A 14,087-nucleotide genomic window follows, 5' to 3' on the forward strand; every position below is an offset into this window, starting at 1 on the left:
AAACATAGATTAACAAAGTTATACTGACAATTTGAATTTCAAAACTGCTAACAAGCTCAGAAAATAGTTCACATTAGCACAAATAATTACAGAAGATCACATTTTCGTAATCATATCGATTTCACATTGTTGTTCAGAGATTGTGATGTTAGTGACCAATTCATCTCCTGTAAATGTGCCTTTACAGGCCACTTCTGAGCCATTTTTTAGCAATCTCCATTCAAAGTGTTGTATATATTTGAGGGCCACGTTCTGTGGAGATTCTCGTGAGATACTGATTTATCGATGTTACACCAAACAGTGATACACAAAGCTTCTAATATCTGACAGATGTCTACAGTATGCATTTATGTCTTATCTACAGACTCTCCCCGTTACCAATGGGTCGTGTGTCTCATAGGCTACTGTTCTGGGCAGTTGGAAATTGTGCAATATATTCATACATAGTATATATAATATATATTTATTTATATTAAAACAAACAATATTACTAAATAAAACAGACTCAGTCCAAGAGCCCACTACACAAGAAACACCACCAATTTTCGGTAATGCAAGTGCATATAAATTAATCCATTTACAAAGAAACATTATTTCTTATGTACAGTTAACGGTAATAAATACACTGTTATAAACAGTAGAGGACCAATCTGAGCGCATAGAAACAAAGTGAATGGAAGGAGTTGTGAAAAGCGTGGGCTGGTGATCAAGCGACCTGACGGACGCTTGCACACATAAACACAGTAATGTGTAGACACGTGTATATATATATATATATATATATATATATATATGCGCACAAACGTACATTTGCATGCTATTTTGGCCATTAACTGTTTCCACTGTTGAGACTTTGAGTGTACGGCAGTTAAAGTACCTCAAAGTATGAACTACACACAAACTTAAACGTTATTGGTGGCAAAATGCATGAGACAACAATGCTAACGTCAATAGATTAATTACAAAACTGGCATGTTGAAATTTGACAAGTGTAATTGTTGAAGTACTAGAGCAGATGTAAGTGAGATTTTTTTTTTATCATATCTTGGTGTTCTACGAGATGGGGAAGGAAATCAGTTGACGTCAATGTTTTTATCTCTCTTAAAAGTGAGCCAATCATAAGAGAAGATGTTTTATTTAGAAGATAAATGAGGAAATGTTCTGTATCAAAGTGTGTAGAAAAGCTACAAAAGCTAGTTTGGACTGCTTTTATTCTGTGTTTCTGAGGTATGATGGGAAGAATGAAAAATGGCTGCTGTAAGGAAGACAATTATGATGAATCGAAAGCAAATTAACGTTTAAGTGAACATAGCTTTGGCTTCCCCTGTGATTTTAGTACATTATGAGACCCCTAGTGATTGGATTTTTTGGGGGGTGCTTGTATTTTGTTTTACGATCTAAGCAAATGGGCTCTTCATATTTAAGGGCATTTAAAGTTTTTTGTGCAACAATGCATTTACCTAACAGGTTTTTTTTCAACCTAATGTGGATGGGATGATGTACGGATCCAAATAAACAGAGTTTGTGCTCATATTTAAAAAGTCCGACACAAATGTAGATAGAATAAACAGAAAGTGCCTCTTTCATAATTTCTTAGTTTTCTGATCGTTTGTCAGATGTTTGGATTATCAAGTTATATTGCCAAACAAAGGAAGACACTAATTCTCTCTCCAGCGTAGATATAAAACAATTCTGCATGTTTGGTCTAGTTTAGAAAACGAAAACATTTCAACATACAGTTATACTAAAATGTGTTCAATAAATAAAAGACTATTAAAAAGACAATAGTAAAAAGGCACACAGTCTTTAGACAAATGGTACAGAAAAGTAAACAGTTTCTCTCTTTACAAATACTTGTTCTTCAGTAGTTCGTGTTTGACCTCAACACACAACCATAGCTTTACAAAAAGTCTGTGTTGGTACAAAAAAAAAAAGAGAGAAATCCTCTCAGTAGTGTCTACTCCTCACCGGCAGGTAAACAAACAAACAAACTGTCCACGTTGGGCCCAATCCTTCATGTTTATCAAAGTCGCCTGTCAATTGTTCAGGTCCAAAATGTCTGCAGCATTTATTTCCTGAGAGCTCCTACCAAACTGTTTCCAAACATAAGTGCAAGGAGGGCAAGACATCCTCCTCCCATGAGGGCCTAAAAAGCACCCCATGTGGGCTTTTTAAAAAGCATCAACTGCAAGATTGCTCCTCTCGCAAGGGAAAAAACAACTACTGCCTATTAAGAGATGCCAAGTCCTATGTGTCGACAGGTGATGCATCTTCGGTAACTATCTGGATGTGTGTAGTGGAATCCATTTCTTCTTCCACATCCTCTTCCTCGTCACCCTGGCTCTGTTCATCTTTTTCTGTGCCTTCTGAGTCCTCTTCCTCTAGTGTGAGCTCAAACTGGAACTTGTCTGGCCCTGAACCCCCACCGTTGCCTTCTTTGTCGGGCTGGTAGAAGGGTGGGGAAGGGCTCTGGGGGATCATGCTCTGGTACCAGTTCCGATTATCCTCCAGTGTGTCCAGGATATCCTGGGCATCTGGATGCACCAAGTCGGCCCAGGTTTCCCACAGCGGGTGGACGATGTAGTCAATGAAACCCACCTGAAGAGAGAAAAATGCGTTAGACGTCATAAGGTACTTCAAATATGGTACGCCAGGAGAGACCATACATCTCAGACAGTAACTAACCTGTGATTTCTCCACCGAGGCAGTGTGTTTGTCACACATGGGGCTGATCTCCATGCCACGTTCCCTTTCTCTGTCACCCTGGTGAAAGAATTCGTCCATGATGCGGTCAGTCCACTGGCGGTACAACTCTAGAGACTTGGTGGGATTGCTCAGATCGGCGCAGTGAACCATGTTCCGCAAAACCTGAAGTAACACCACAATTTTAGATGATTGCAAATAATTTTGTTCCTCTAATTTACAGGAAACATTCATTGACAGGGAAGGAGAACAGGAAGACCTGTACCTGTATCCTGTCTGTGTAGTTGTCCAGAAGTAAAACTCCTGAGCTTGTCACTTTCTTCGTCTCTACCATGGTCTTCAGATCGGCCAGTAAGCTCATGTGCTTAGACATGTCTGTGGCCAGTACCTGTTAACAGGAAACATTGAACAATATGTGTTAGCATATAAATCACTGCAATGTAAATGAAAGCAGATGGCCTGGAAGGAAAGAAGGAAGGAAGGAAGGAAGGAAAGAAAGAAGGGAAGAACCTCACCATGTCGATGACCATCTTTCGGAGTGACTGCCTCTGTTTCTTAGTGAGGTTCTGGAAGATGTCACAATTGTCCTCCTGGAGAAGTTTAAAGCCCACGGCTAAGTGGTGATTCTCCAAAACGGACTCATCGTTATACATGAGCGCTAGCTCTGAGTCTGTAAGAAATGAATAAATACAGGATTAATTTAAGTGTCTCCAACTTTATGCTGATAGTAGGGTGGGAATTGAGAACACTCACTTGTATTGATGAGGAACTGGTTTGAAACTCCAGGATGGTCCACATCATGAATAGCTGCTGCAAAAATGGCTGCCAGGATCTCAAGATCCGTGAAGACAGCCTGTTAGGACAAATTGAAAATGGTGAGATATATGAAATCCTTTGAGGGAAAACTCTGACAATTGCACCTGAAGAAAAACGTTCTTACATCTAGTGCAGGTGTGGACAGCAGAATGTGAGTTGACTGGGCCACATCAGCAGCGTGAAGGCTGTTATGATAGGCCACATCTTGGTGGTAATGATCCTCAAGGGTCATCATATATGTCACAAAAGTATCTGCCGGGATCTTAAATGTCTTAAGTAAGTCACGTTCCTGTTACAGAGAGAAGCAATATTATTACAATCTTGGACTATGTGACATTTTTGTTGCAAAATGTTGGAAGTCATAAGCAAAAGAAAGGCTGGAGGAAGAACTGACCTGGAAGATGGCGTACATAATGCAAGTGAGAGGCCGGTTGTGAGAATACTCTGAAACTGTAAAGATGTTCAGGCCCCATTTGTTCAGATCTTCTAATTCCTGGAAAGAGAAGACACAAGTGGAATGAGATCAACGGAAATTTTAATTCGAACCCACTAAAGAGCAAGTATTCAATCTTCTACTCACCTTTGACAGTAAATCCTCTTTGTCGGTTTTGACGCCGAAGCGAGCGATGCCGCAGTTGAGGCTGTGCCCGTGGGATACTTTCTTCACACCACTGATCTGAGTCATCAGCTGCTGTTTTTTCTTCTTCTCGCGGGCTTTAGGGGTAGGCGAGGGAATCTCCACCTCATTCTGTTTGTCTGTGAGGAACAGCAAGAACCAAATGATTAGAACGATTTTGGTCTCTTTCCTGGTGGCAACTAACCTTGCACTCAAATTTCTACAGACAATGTGGAAAGCGACCGTTTGTTAACTCGTCACCATGAAAAACTGTGATAGTCCTCAAATCTTTCAATACCGATCATGCACAACTGTTTCAGTTGTTGGCAGATCACATTCCAGATTACTCAATCTTTTCATTGTAGTTTCCACACAGACGAGACACATACATGCCCGCACAAAAGCCCATTGTTGGGGAATCGGTGGCCATGTATCGTGTTTCCCTTAGTGACGTAAGCAGACGCCTTTGGCCCAGGTGCAGTGCCACAGCTGAATAGCTCACATCTGCACTCAGTGCGTGTGCTTCTCAGGATTTGTTGCCCTTGAACGGCAGAACAGACACCCAATTCACAGCGACTTTGCCACTGAGCTATTTAAGCGGGGCTTGCCCCTCCTTTCCTTCTCCTCTAATTCCACTCTCCATTTTCACTGTGACAGACCTGTCAACAAACTGCAGGGGAGCCCGTGTCTGCCTCATATGGCATCTCCAAAGGTCAACCCTCAGGAGATATCAACTGACAAACAATGGTGGCACAGGAAGGGCATATCTTTGGGCTAAAATGCAGTTGATAATGCCATAAACCTTAATGTTAAACCGTAATGGAAATGCTAATCCAAATCCTTCTCAAGGAGCCACAGGCTGCGAGCGGACTGAATTTTTATTTCCAGTTTCTCAATTACTTCAGATAACGTTGTTCTCTCTTGCCGTAAAGCTCTGGCATGTGGCTGAAAGACTGCGATAACACCTGGTAATAGCCGCTGGCTTGATGGAGAAAGAGAGGAGGTGAAATATGAGGGTTGGTTAATTCATTACAGTCATTATCCTCTTCACTCATATGTCTCTGTTAAACATGAACCCGTGCCGTAATCAGCACCGCAGTCATTCAGATGGGCTTATATCCTGAGTGAAGAACTACGAGGCGTCCTATTATGATGACGGAACGGAAAGGGACGGGGATGAGGGAGTACTTGTTTCTCTTTCATCTCAAAAGCCTCTATCTGTTTTTCTCTCCTTCTCTTGCGGTAAAGATGCCTGATCAAGAGAAAATGCCTCCTATCTGATCCCACGGAGTGCTCCTTATAGCCAATTTGCTTGTTTTCTCATAAACATCCATCAGAGCTCTTTTTTCCTTTCGCCTCGTTCCTTTCAGGATTCTCTGTCAGATGTCACTCCATGTTTCCTTCTCATATAAAATAGCAAACAACCAAAGGCAAGCCACATGTACAGGCTGTGTGCACAGATCCAAGATTTCAGAAAAAGCAAGAAAAAAAAGGAAAGAGACATTACGTCCGGGTCCGATTTAATCTCATCACTGCTAAACTCACGCGTTTTGATGCAGATAGCGAAATCACGGAGGTATAAAGAGAGCAGTCACACGTGACGCAGCGCACAGATGTTTCACAGCTAACATTTAATCCCAGGAAAATCAAACCACTTTTAGTCCCAAATAATCCGGCCACAAAATTGTACACCATCAGAATGGACAACAATGTTTTTTGCAGATTTCATCATCAAATTTCAAATCTCAATCCTTTTGCAGTGCCACAGCTGAATAGCTCACATCTGCACTCAGTGCGTGTGCTTCTCAGGATTTGTTGCCCTTGAACGGCAGAACAGACACCCAATTCACAGCGACTTTGCCACTGAGCTATTTAAGCGGGGCTTGCCCCTCCTTTCCTTCTCCTCTAATTCCACTCTCCATTTTCACTGTGACAGACCTGTCAACAAACTGCAGGGGAGCCCGTGTCTGCCTCATATGGCATCTCCAAAGGTCAACCCTCAGGAGATATCAACTGACAAACAATGGTGGCACAGGAAGGGCATATCTTTGGGCTAAAATGCAGTTGATAATGCCATAAACCTTAATGTTAATCCGTAATGGAAATGCTAATCCAAATCCTTCTCAAGGAGCCACAGGCTGCGAGCGGACTGAATTTTTATTTCCAGTTTCTCAATTACTGCAGATAACGTTGTTCTCTCTTGCCGTAAAGCTCTGGCATGTGGCTGAAAGACTGCGATAACACCTGGTAATAGCCGCTGGCTTGATGGAGAAAGAGAGGAGGTGAAATATGAGGGTTGGTTAATTCATTACAGTCATTATCCTCTTCACTCATATGTCTCTGTTAAACATGAACCCGTGCCGTAATCAGCACCGCAGTCATTCAGATGGGCTTATATCCTGAGTGAAGAACTACGAGGCGTCCTATTATGATGACGGAACGGAAAGGGACGGGGATGAGGGAGTACTTGTTTCTCTTTCATCTCAAAAGCCTCTATCTGTTTTTCTCTCCTTCTCTTGCGGTAAAGATGCCTGATCAAGAGAAAATGCCTCCTATCTGATCCCACGGAGTGCTCCTTATAGCCAATTTGCTTGTTTTCTCATAAACATCCATCAGAGCTCTTTTTTCCTTTCGCCTCGTTCCTTTCAGGATTCTCTGTCAGATGTCACTCCATGTTTCCTTCTCATATAAAATAGCAAACAACCAAAGGCAAGCCACATGTACAGGCTGTGTGCACAGATCCAAGATTTCAGAAAAAGCAAGAAAAAAAAGGAAAGAGACATTACGTCCGGGTCCGATTTAATCTCATCACTGCTAAACTCACGCGTTTTGATGCAGATAGCGAAATCACGGAGGTATAAAGAGAGCAGTCACACGTGACGCAGCGCACAGATGTTTCACAGCTAACATTTAATCCCAGGAAAATCAAACCACTTTTAGTCCCAAATAATCCGGCCACAAAATTGTACACCATCAGAATGGACAACAATGTTTTTTGCAGATTTCATCATCAAATTTCAAATCTCAATCCTTTTTACACTGCAAAAAAATGTTTTTTTAATCTATATTTTTGCCTTTTTATCAGTAAAAATATCTAAACATTATTTTTTCAACATAATGGATTTGGATGGATAAAAAATATAATCCAATCAGAAGAACTTCTAATGTATTACTCTTTATAATATTTAACAACATTTTGCTGAAAGTACATTTAAATGTAATTTCTTGTCTTAAACATTTTTACAAATTTTATTAGTAAGCAAGTCAAAAATAATGATTAAGAAATAATTTTTTGTAGTGAAATGGGATCTCAGATTGCGGCAAGGTACATGAGTGTTTGTGTGTTTAGACAGGGCATGCGATGGCATCTCGATGAGAGCACAGGAGCTGGATGAGTCACAGGTTCTCTTGCCTGGATGTTCCGTTCTGGGGGGTTCCACTGTCAGCACTGCTTTACAGCAGGATCCCATCCCCCTCCGTCTCTCCCTCCCTCCCTCCCATATTTCTGCTCTCCTTTCCACCCTCCCCTTCCTGTTTTCCAAATGCTGCATTGGGGATCTCTCTCCTCATGCAGAATCGAAAGTCTGATGCCATCTCACGACATTCCACAAACAAAATTAGCCTTTGTACTGCAAGTCTTATCTTTTAATGTTCAACACTTTCACAAATAATGGATTTATTTTTCCTCGTTTTCATAGCTTTTGGATATACAGCATCAGTCTAAACCGCAGTTCAGTTCTGGAAATGACGCAGCCCAAATTCAATCCACAATGGCGCATACTGTAGATAGCCAATGTCTAGCGATGACTGCGGGTGTTTTAGTGTAACAGTAAATATATGTGTGATTACCTAGGAAGGTGTTGGAGATGAACTCCGACACTTGATTGCCAGATCTGCTCATCTCAGAGAGGTGCGTCAGCTCCCTGTTCAACATTCTCTTGAACTGGAAAAGATAAAGAGGAAGAATCATTAGTCAAAAACATTAAAAAGGTTCAACATTGAGTCTTCAGTAGGGCAGCCATATTCCAAAGTCTTGCAAAATGGCATATTTAAAATTCCTTTACATAGACATGCATTTTCATACAATGTTGCAATGTGTTATGGGGTACAGAATGTTAAATATGACCAAATAAATAATAGAATAAATATAAATATGATAAAAATATTATTAAATATATTAATATTTAAATCGTAATATCTCCTTTTAAAAATATTTATGCATACATTTTAATGCATTAATTTCTCTTGTTTCAAAAATAAATCTCTTATACCTCATACCATGCGTAAAAAATGCAAATGAATAAAGAATGAGAGAGAAATTCAAGGGACAAGGTAGACACTGGTTGAGATTTAATTTGTAAATTGCAATTTTCAAACTGTTGCCAAGTAATATTTTTCTTTAGAATTTTTTTTCTCCACATATAATGTATGACTATAAGTTCGAAAAGCAATGATGTGGTTCCAAAAGATGCAATGTTGGCAAGAAATAAATAAACAAATGCATATATAATTAAATAAGTTAAAAAAACGGCAGCCATATCCTGCGCCACATCTCCTTTTTAAGCTTCATTAGTACAAGGGGATAAATCACAAAAAACAACCTATATAACTGTGCTTTTGACATCCAAATCAACATCTCAGCCAAAATACAACAGATTCTTTTGAAAAGAACAGCCCAAAATAGAGCTCAGATCTAGACATTCCAGGACAGGATGCCACACAGCGAGACTTGCTGTAGGTTTTCCTCCTCAGTGTCTCTCTAGACCACCAACAATCACCGAACCAAAACCAACCTCCATAAGGCAGACCAAAAACAGCTTAGTAGCCACCATACACACCTTAATGTAACCCCAGGATACAGAGAGAAGGTAATTGGCCTCAGGCATTTTGGATCGTATTTAATCTCCCGAAATCCACAACAGCGCACTCCTATACCACAAAGGAAAAGAGCCAGAGAGAGGCAGATGAAAGGGATTCTTCTGGTTGGGAAAAACGAAAAATCCCCTCTTCTCTCCTCTCCTACTCTGCTTGGTATGGATTAGTAGCCGAAAAGCAGACACAAGCCGTCTTCACGGCAGCTCTCAGCCGAATCGCTCTGCCGTTGACTGTCCATGGCTTCAGATGCGAGCGGTGGACCGAAAGCGGATGGGAACACCCGTCCTGGGCTGGAGGATGATCCAGAGAGCGGTGGCCGGAGCTGGAAGCGAAGTGGAGGGTCTGGAAGTCTGGAATGAATTATGGAGGAGATGAAGAAGCAGTGGAGCAGAGGGAGGGAGGGATAAGGAAAAAAATAGCTGGGATGCTCATCTGGCTGGAGGGGGGTCTTCCTCTGCTGGATTAGTACCGCTCCGCTGCTGCAGTACGCTCATGCTCTCTCATCATCTCGCTCTGTATTTCTCTCTCTCCTTCTGCCTCGCCCCCTCCCTCACGCGTCTCTCCCCCAGTCTCGAGTCTGTCAGCCCCAGCAACACGCTCCACAGGCACATATGATTTGACACAGAGATGGCAGAGGAGGGGGGGAGCCCCTGCTTTGTTATGCGGGGAAAGCACAAGTAGAAAAAAAAGACATGTAAAGAAGGACAGAAAGACAGGGAGGTCTAAGGACGCCCTTGGCCTTTTGTGAATGATTAATCGACTTTAAGGGATTCCTAATCGAGAACAACTTTAAGCCCTTTTGTAGCTGCAAAGGCAACGTAAGAGCAAAGATGGGAGATTTACATGAGTCTGGGTTCTTTTAGGCTCGGTCAGCCTAATTTATTGCATTCCCATAATGCATGAGGATTCACATGGAGCTCTGTGCTATTTTTACCATAGAGTATGGTGGGAGAGGAGACTTGGATAATTGCCTCTCTTTGTCTTTTTTCGGTGACATCAACACCCCCCCCATGACTCTCTCTCTTTCTCTCTGCCTCTCCGTCTACATGCGAACACCAATTACACCAACATCCCAACGCCATGGCAACAGCGTCATGTGAAATGGGCTGCCGCTGAGGCTTCCCTCCCTCCCCAGCCTCCAAAGATAGCTGCCCAGGAATCACGAGGACACCACTGCGTCTCAATAACATCTGTCAAATCAACCCCCAATTCATCAGAATGGGGAGGAGGCAAACGTCCAAAATCGATGCGCTGTCCTTGATATAGTCCAATGACAGGGAAAACCCTTAGTGAATATGAGGGAAAAAATAAGACAATTGTTGGATTAGGATGGTGTTCGGATGATTTAGTTGGACTTGGGCAACCCATTGGTTTCCCAAATGGACAATCTTTAAAGAGCCCAAAACCAACAAAAACAGCAGACCAGACCATGCTACCCTCATCACACTCACCTACGATGGATAAAATGGTGCATTTCTCAACCCCAAAAAAAACCCCACTAGATGCACAATTACACAAAGGATTTACATAGAAACAATATACACTCAGAAATTGCTAGTAAATTTAATTAATAATTACAAAGAAACAGCAAGTAATATTGAAATTAAGATTAAATCTTGAAGTAAAAAGACTAAAATAGTGTTTTCTTGTTAAACATGCTCTAGTTTTTTTTTTTTTACAGTATATTTGTTATTTACTTGCAACTGAGCCTGTTTTCGCCCCTTAACACAGAGAAGTTGGTCTCAGATTTGAGAAGCTAAAAGAATTCATGCAACGATTTTGGATTCTCCGAACTGTGAAATGTATGTGCGTGTCTGTGTTTGTGCACCTTCATGAGAAAAAGGGAGTGGGAGGGAGAAAGGGAAAGAGAAAGATGGAAAATAGCAGAGAATCTCTGCATTATGCTGCAGTAGGGGTTCCTCAGCGATGCGTGAGACGTCTAGTCAGAGCTGTAAACAACTCTGACATATCAAAGACGGGCTGCTTTCCACGGCTCACATTTCTTCTTATCATCCATATCAATAAATCCATGTGAGTGTCTCTCTCTAAGCCCCGTGAGAAACATGGCTGTAGGGGGGCGGATGTGCACCGACTTCTGCTCTGAGAAGAGTAAAGGGTGAATGAAGGGAATTTCATTCTCAAAGACCTTCATTCTGTAGAGAAAGACCCTTCAAACACTTGATTAAAGCTAACCGATTCTATCAGCTAACATGGATTCCCTGTGTTAGGAAATTATAGCTGACACATAATGAACAACAAGATTTAAAGTTAAAATTTATATGAATGTATTTTTTTCACCTTTTCAACATCAGTAGTTCATTTAAATGATCCTACAAGGTCATAACTGTTTTTATACAAAATTCTCTCCACATTTCCTTCAGTATCTCAGTTAACATAACCTCATAAAAGCTATATTAGAATTAAAAAATAATAAGCAAATTGCTTTTTAAAATAGTTTTACATGGAGCATGGCTTGTGACACCAAGGGACATGCCAACTTCCCAAATGTATTTAATGTCAACTACCCATTGACAGCAAATATGCATATCATAATTTCTATGTACCTAGTTGCAAGTTTGTATTTTTGCATTTCTTTAAAATGGGATAATTAGCAATTAGATGCTATTTTATTTTCTCCACTAGTGGGCAGTATATAACCACAGTATTAAGTGAGATAGATTTGTGCAGTCACCTCACACTGTTCGCCGGCAGCATGTTAAATCAATTTGTACTGTCATCATGACCTTGTCTAATGTATCAATGTGTTTGATGCAGGACAGGCGAGTCAATCAATCATCAAAATACATTTCACTTTTCACAGCAGTCCACTGTCAATCAAGATTTATATTCTTATTTCCAAATCTCTCTCTGTATTCAAACTTGTATGTAAATGTCACACTACACTGATGTTTTTTAATTACATCTATCTACAGTAAATGTCTTGTGTACATCATCTAGTGGGAAAAACCCCCATCTGTTTCTTGGTCAGAAATTGTGGGAGTTTTTATTGCACTGAATGTTGTCACTTGAGAAGCACATAATTGCAAAATCGGCAAATTCTGAACAACCATTGATATATGATGATCCCTGACGCACATTGAGATGACAAACGAGTTCTCTGGTATATTCCAACGGTAACATCAATAATGACATTTCTGAAGAAATCAGCAGCTCTTTGTGTGACAAACCAACAATGCCTGAGGATACAAGCTCAATGTTTCACTTCCTCTAAATTTCTCAATATGTGCATAAATGTGTGTGTGTACAACATCCACAAATGGACAAAGTAAAATATTTAATTATTAAATTATAGGCTAAAATACTTTAAGCTGCTTTAGTCACAATTATATCCACAGAGCAAAGAGTGACTCTAAAACCTTAAAGTTTAGAAAGGAACTTCTAACTTCTAGAAAATTGTTTGTTATGTTTCTGATTATAAGGAAAAGACAGCAAAAAAAAAAAAAAAAACCTGAACATTTACACAAACAGTTTAACAACAATTTTCATGCAAGCTGATACTGGTGCTCTCAGTCTACAACAAACAGATTATGCAGGAACTTTATAAACTAACAGTAGTTTGACTTGAGACCATCAGTTCGATATTACATGGCTCTGACTGGCTTATATTATAGATGTGTGACTATACAACTCTTTCTTTTAAAATGATAACTTAAAGACCACCGCTTACATGACCACACATTGTCTCATTTGCAACTTTTCAAAACAATAAAGCACTGCACCAAAAAAAATCAACCTTTGCAGGAATTCACTTTTCATCTATAAAGCAGAATTCAGAAATAAAAAGTTACTTTAGGCAACAGTTTTGTCCTTGAAAAGTCCACCAAGTAACATCCAACAGAAATGAACAACCCACTAACAACTTATAAAAGTATAAAACTGAGGCTCACCTTTTTCCAGCAGTTAACTGGATGTGTGACTATACAACTCATTCTTTTAAAATGATAACTTAAAGACCACCGCTTACATGACCACACATTGTCTCATTTGCAACTTTTCAAAACAATAAAGCACTGCACCAAAAAAAAATCAACCTTTGCAGGAATTCACTTTTCATCTATAAAGCAGAATTCAGAAATAAAAAGTTACTTTAGGCAACAGTTTTGTCCTTGAAAAGTCCACCAAGTAACATCCAACAGAAATGAACAACCCACTAACAATTTATAAAAGTATAAAACTGAGGCTCACCTTTTTCCAGCAGTTAACTTTTTCGATCTTTCTCTGTTCTGAGATGACACTGACAAAGATGTGAAAACAAACACATAGTGTTTAAAAGTAAAAAAAGGATGATAAACAAAATAGGTTGAAACATGTACATATGAATCTGTAACAAATATTGTGCTTGTCATATTAGCAGATGTTTCATGAGAAAATAGGCTATTTGTGTTTCAAAAAATTGATTATATTGTATATCATATTGCTTTGATTATGCAATGAAGTGCTGTACATGTATTCAAGTCTAGAAAAAATAAGAAAAAAATAGATCTCCTAATAAAAAGTTCACATTTAACTTGATAAACCTCACTGTTAATGTAAATTGGCCCACAAGCTGTCAATCAAATCAATTTCAGAGCACACCGCAGTGTACCGCATTTCCAAAGCAACACAAAGGGGTGTGGAAAAACATGCTGGAAAAAAGACATGCTATAACTTGTTCAATAAGCTAGGAAGACTTGCTAACATATTTATACAGAGAATGTGTGAGACTGTTATGATAATAAAGTGATGTGGCATCTCTAAGGGAGCCTTGTTCTTCAAATACCTTGGAAAATGCACCACAACTAAATCAAAATAAACCTTAAAATTTCAAATCTAGTGTATATTCTGCATATTCAAATAGATTTCAAAAGCAAACTAGAAAACAGCAGCTTGAATTTTGAATGCAAACTAACTGGCACAAGCACTGACTCTCAATAGCCCCATTCACAAAGCGGCCGTTGAGAGAAGCATTACAAACTCTCTATACTATCAGGAAAAAGTTCTTGCACGCGCTTTACTGCGCAAGCATCCTCTGAGAGTTTTTACAACTTCCAAAGAGGCTCTTAAAAGTGATGTGCTG

The 14,087-nt window shown here is 39.9% G+C and overlaps 2 protein-coding genes across 5 annotated transcripts in view; both read right to left on the reverse strand.

Moving 5' to 3' along the window:
• Positions 1–1,033, reverse strand: part of LOC107591196 (SH3-containing GRB2-like protein 3-interacting protein 1) — a 104,741-nt gene extending 103,708 nt beyond the window's left edge. Inside the window, exon 1 of the mRNA XM_016280277.1 lies at positions 801–1,033. The gene's annotated coding sequence lies outside the window, so the exon portion shown is untranslated. The remainder of the gene's footprint in view (positions 1–800) is intronic.
• Positions 1,034–1,120: 87 nt separating this feature from the next.
• The window catches only part of LOC107591166 (cAMP-specific 3',5'-cyclic phosphodiesterase 4B-like), a 147,209-nt gene continuing 134,242 nt past the window's right edge, over positions 1,121–14,087 (reverse strand). For all 4 annotated transcript variants that reach the window (XM_016280224.1, XM_016280223.1, XM_016280226.1 and 1 more), the window contains 9 exons: positions 7,985–8,078; positions 4,100–4,275; positions 3,914–4,012; positions 3,644–3,808; positions 3,457–3,556; positions 3,219–3,373; positions 2,969–3,091; positions 2,686–2,868; positions 1,121–2,598 (listed from right to left, as the gene is read on the reverse strand). In XM_016280224.1, coding sequence (XP_016135710.1) covers positions 2,248–2,598; positions 2,686–2,868; positions 2,969–3,091; positions 3,219–3,373; positions 3,457–3,556; positions 3,644–3,808; positions 3,914–4,012; positions 4,100–4,275; positions 7,985–8,078 — 1,446 coding nt within the window. In that variant the 3' untranslated portion in view covers positions 1,121–2,247. The remainder of the gene's footprint in view (positions 2,599–2,685; positions 2,869–2,968; positions 3,092–3,218; positions 3,374–3,456; positions 3,557–3,643; positions 3,809–3,913; positions 4,013–4,099; positions 4,276–7,984; positions 8,079–14,087) is intronic.

Source organism: Sinocyclocheilus grahami, unplaced genomic scaffold (assembly GCF_001515645.1).
Source record: "Sinocyclocheilus grahami isolate Dianchi unplaced genomic scaffold, SAMN03320097.WGS_v1.1 scaffold138.1, whole genome shotgun sequence".
In the NCBI taxonomy this organism is placed as follows: Eukaryota; Metazoa; Chordata; class Actinopteri; order Cypriniformes; family Cyprinidae; genus Sinocyclocheilus; species Sinocyclocheilus grahami.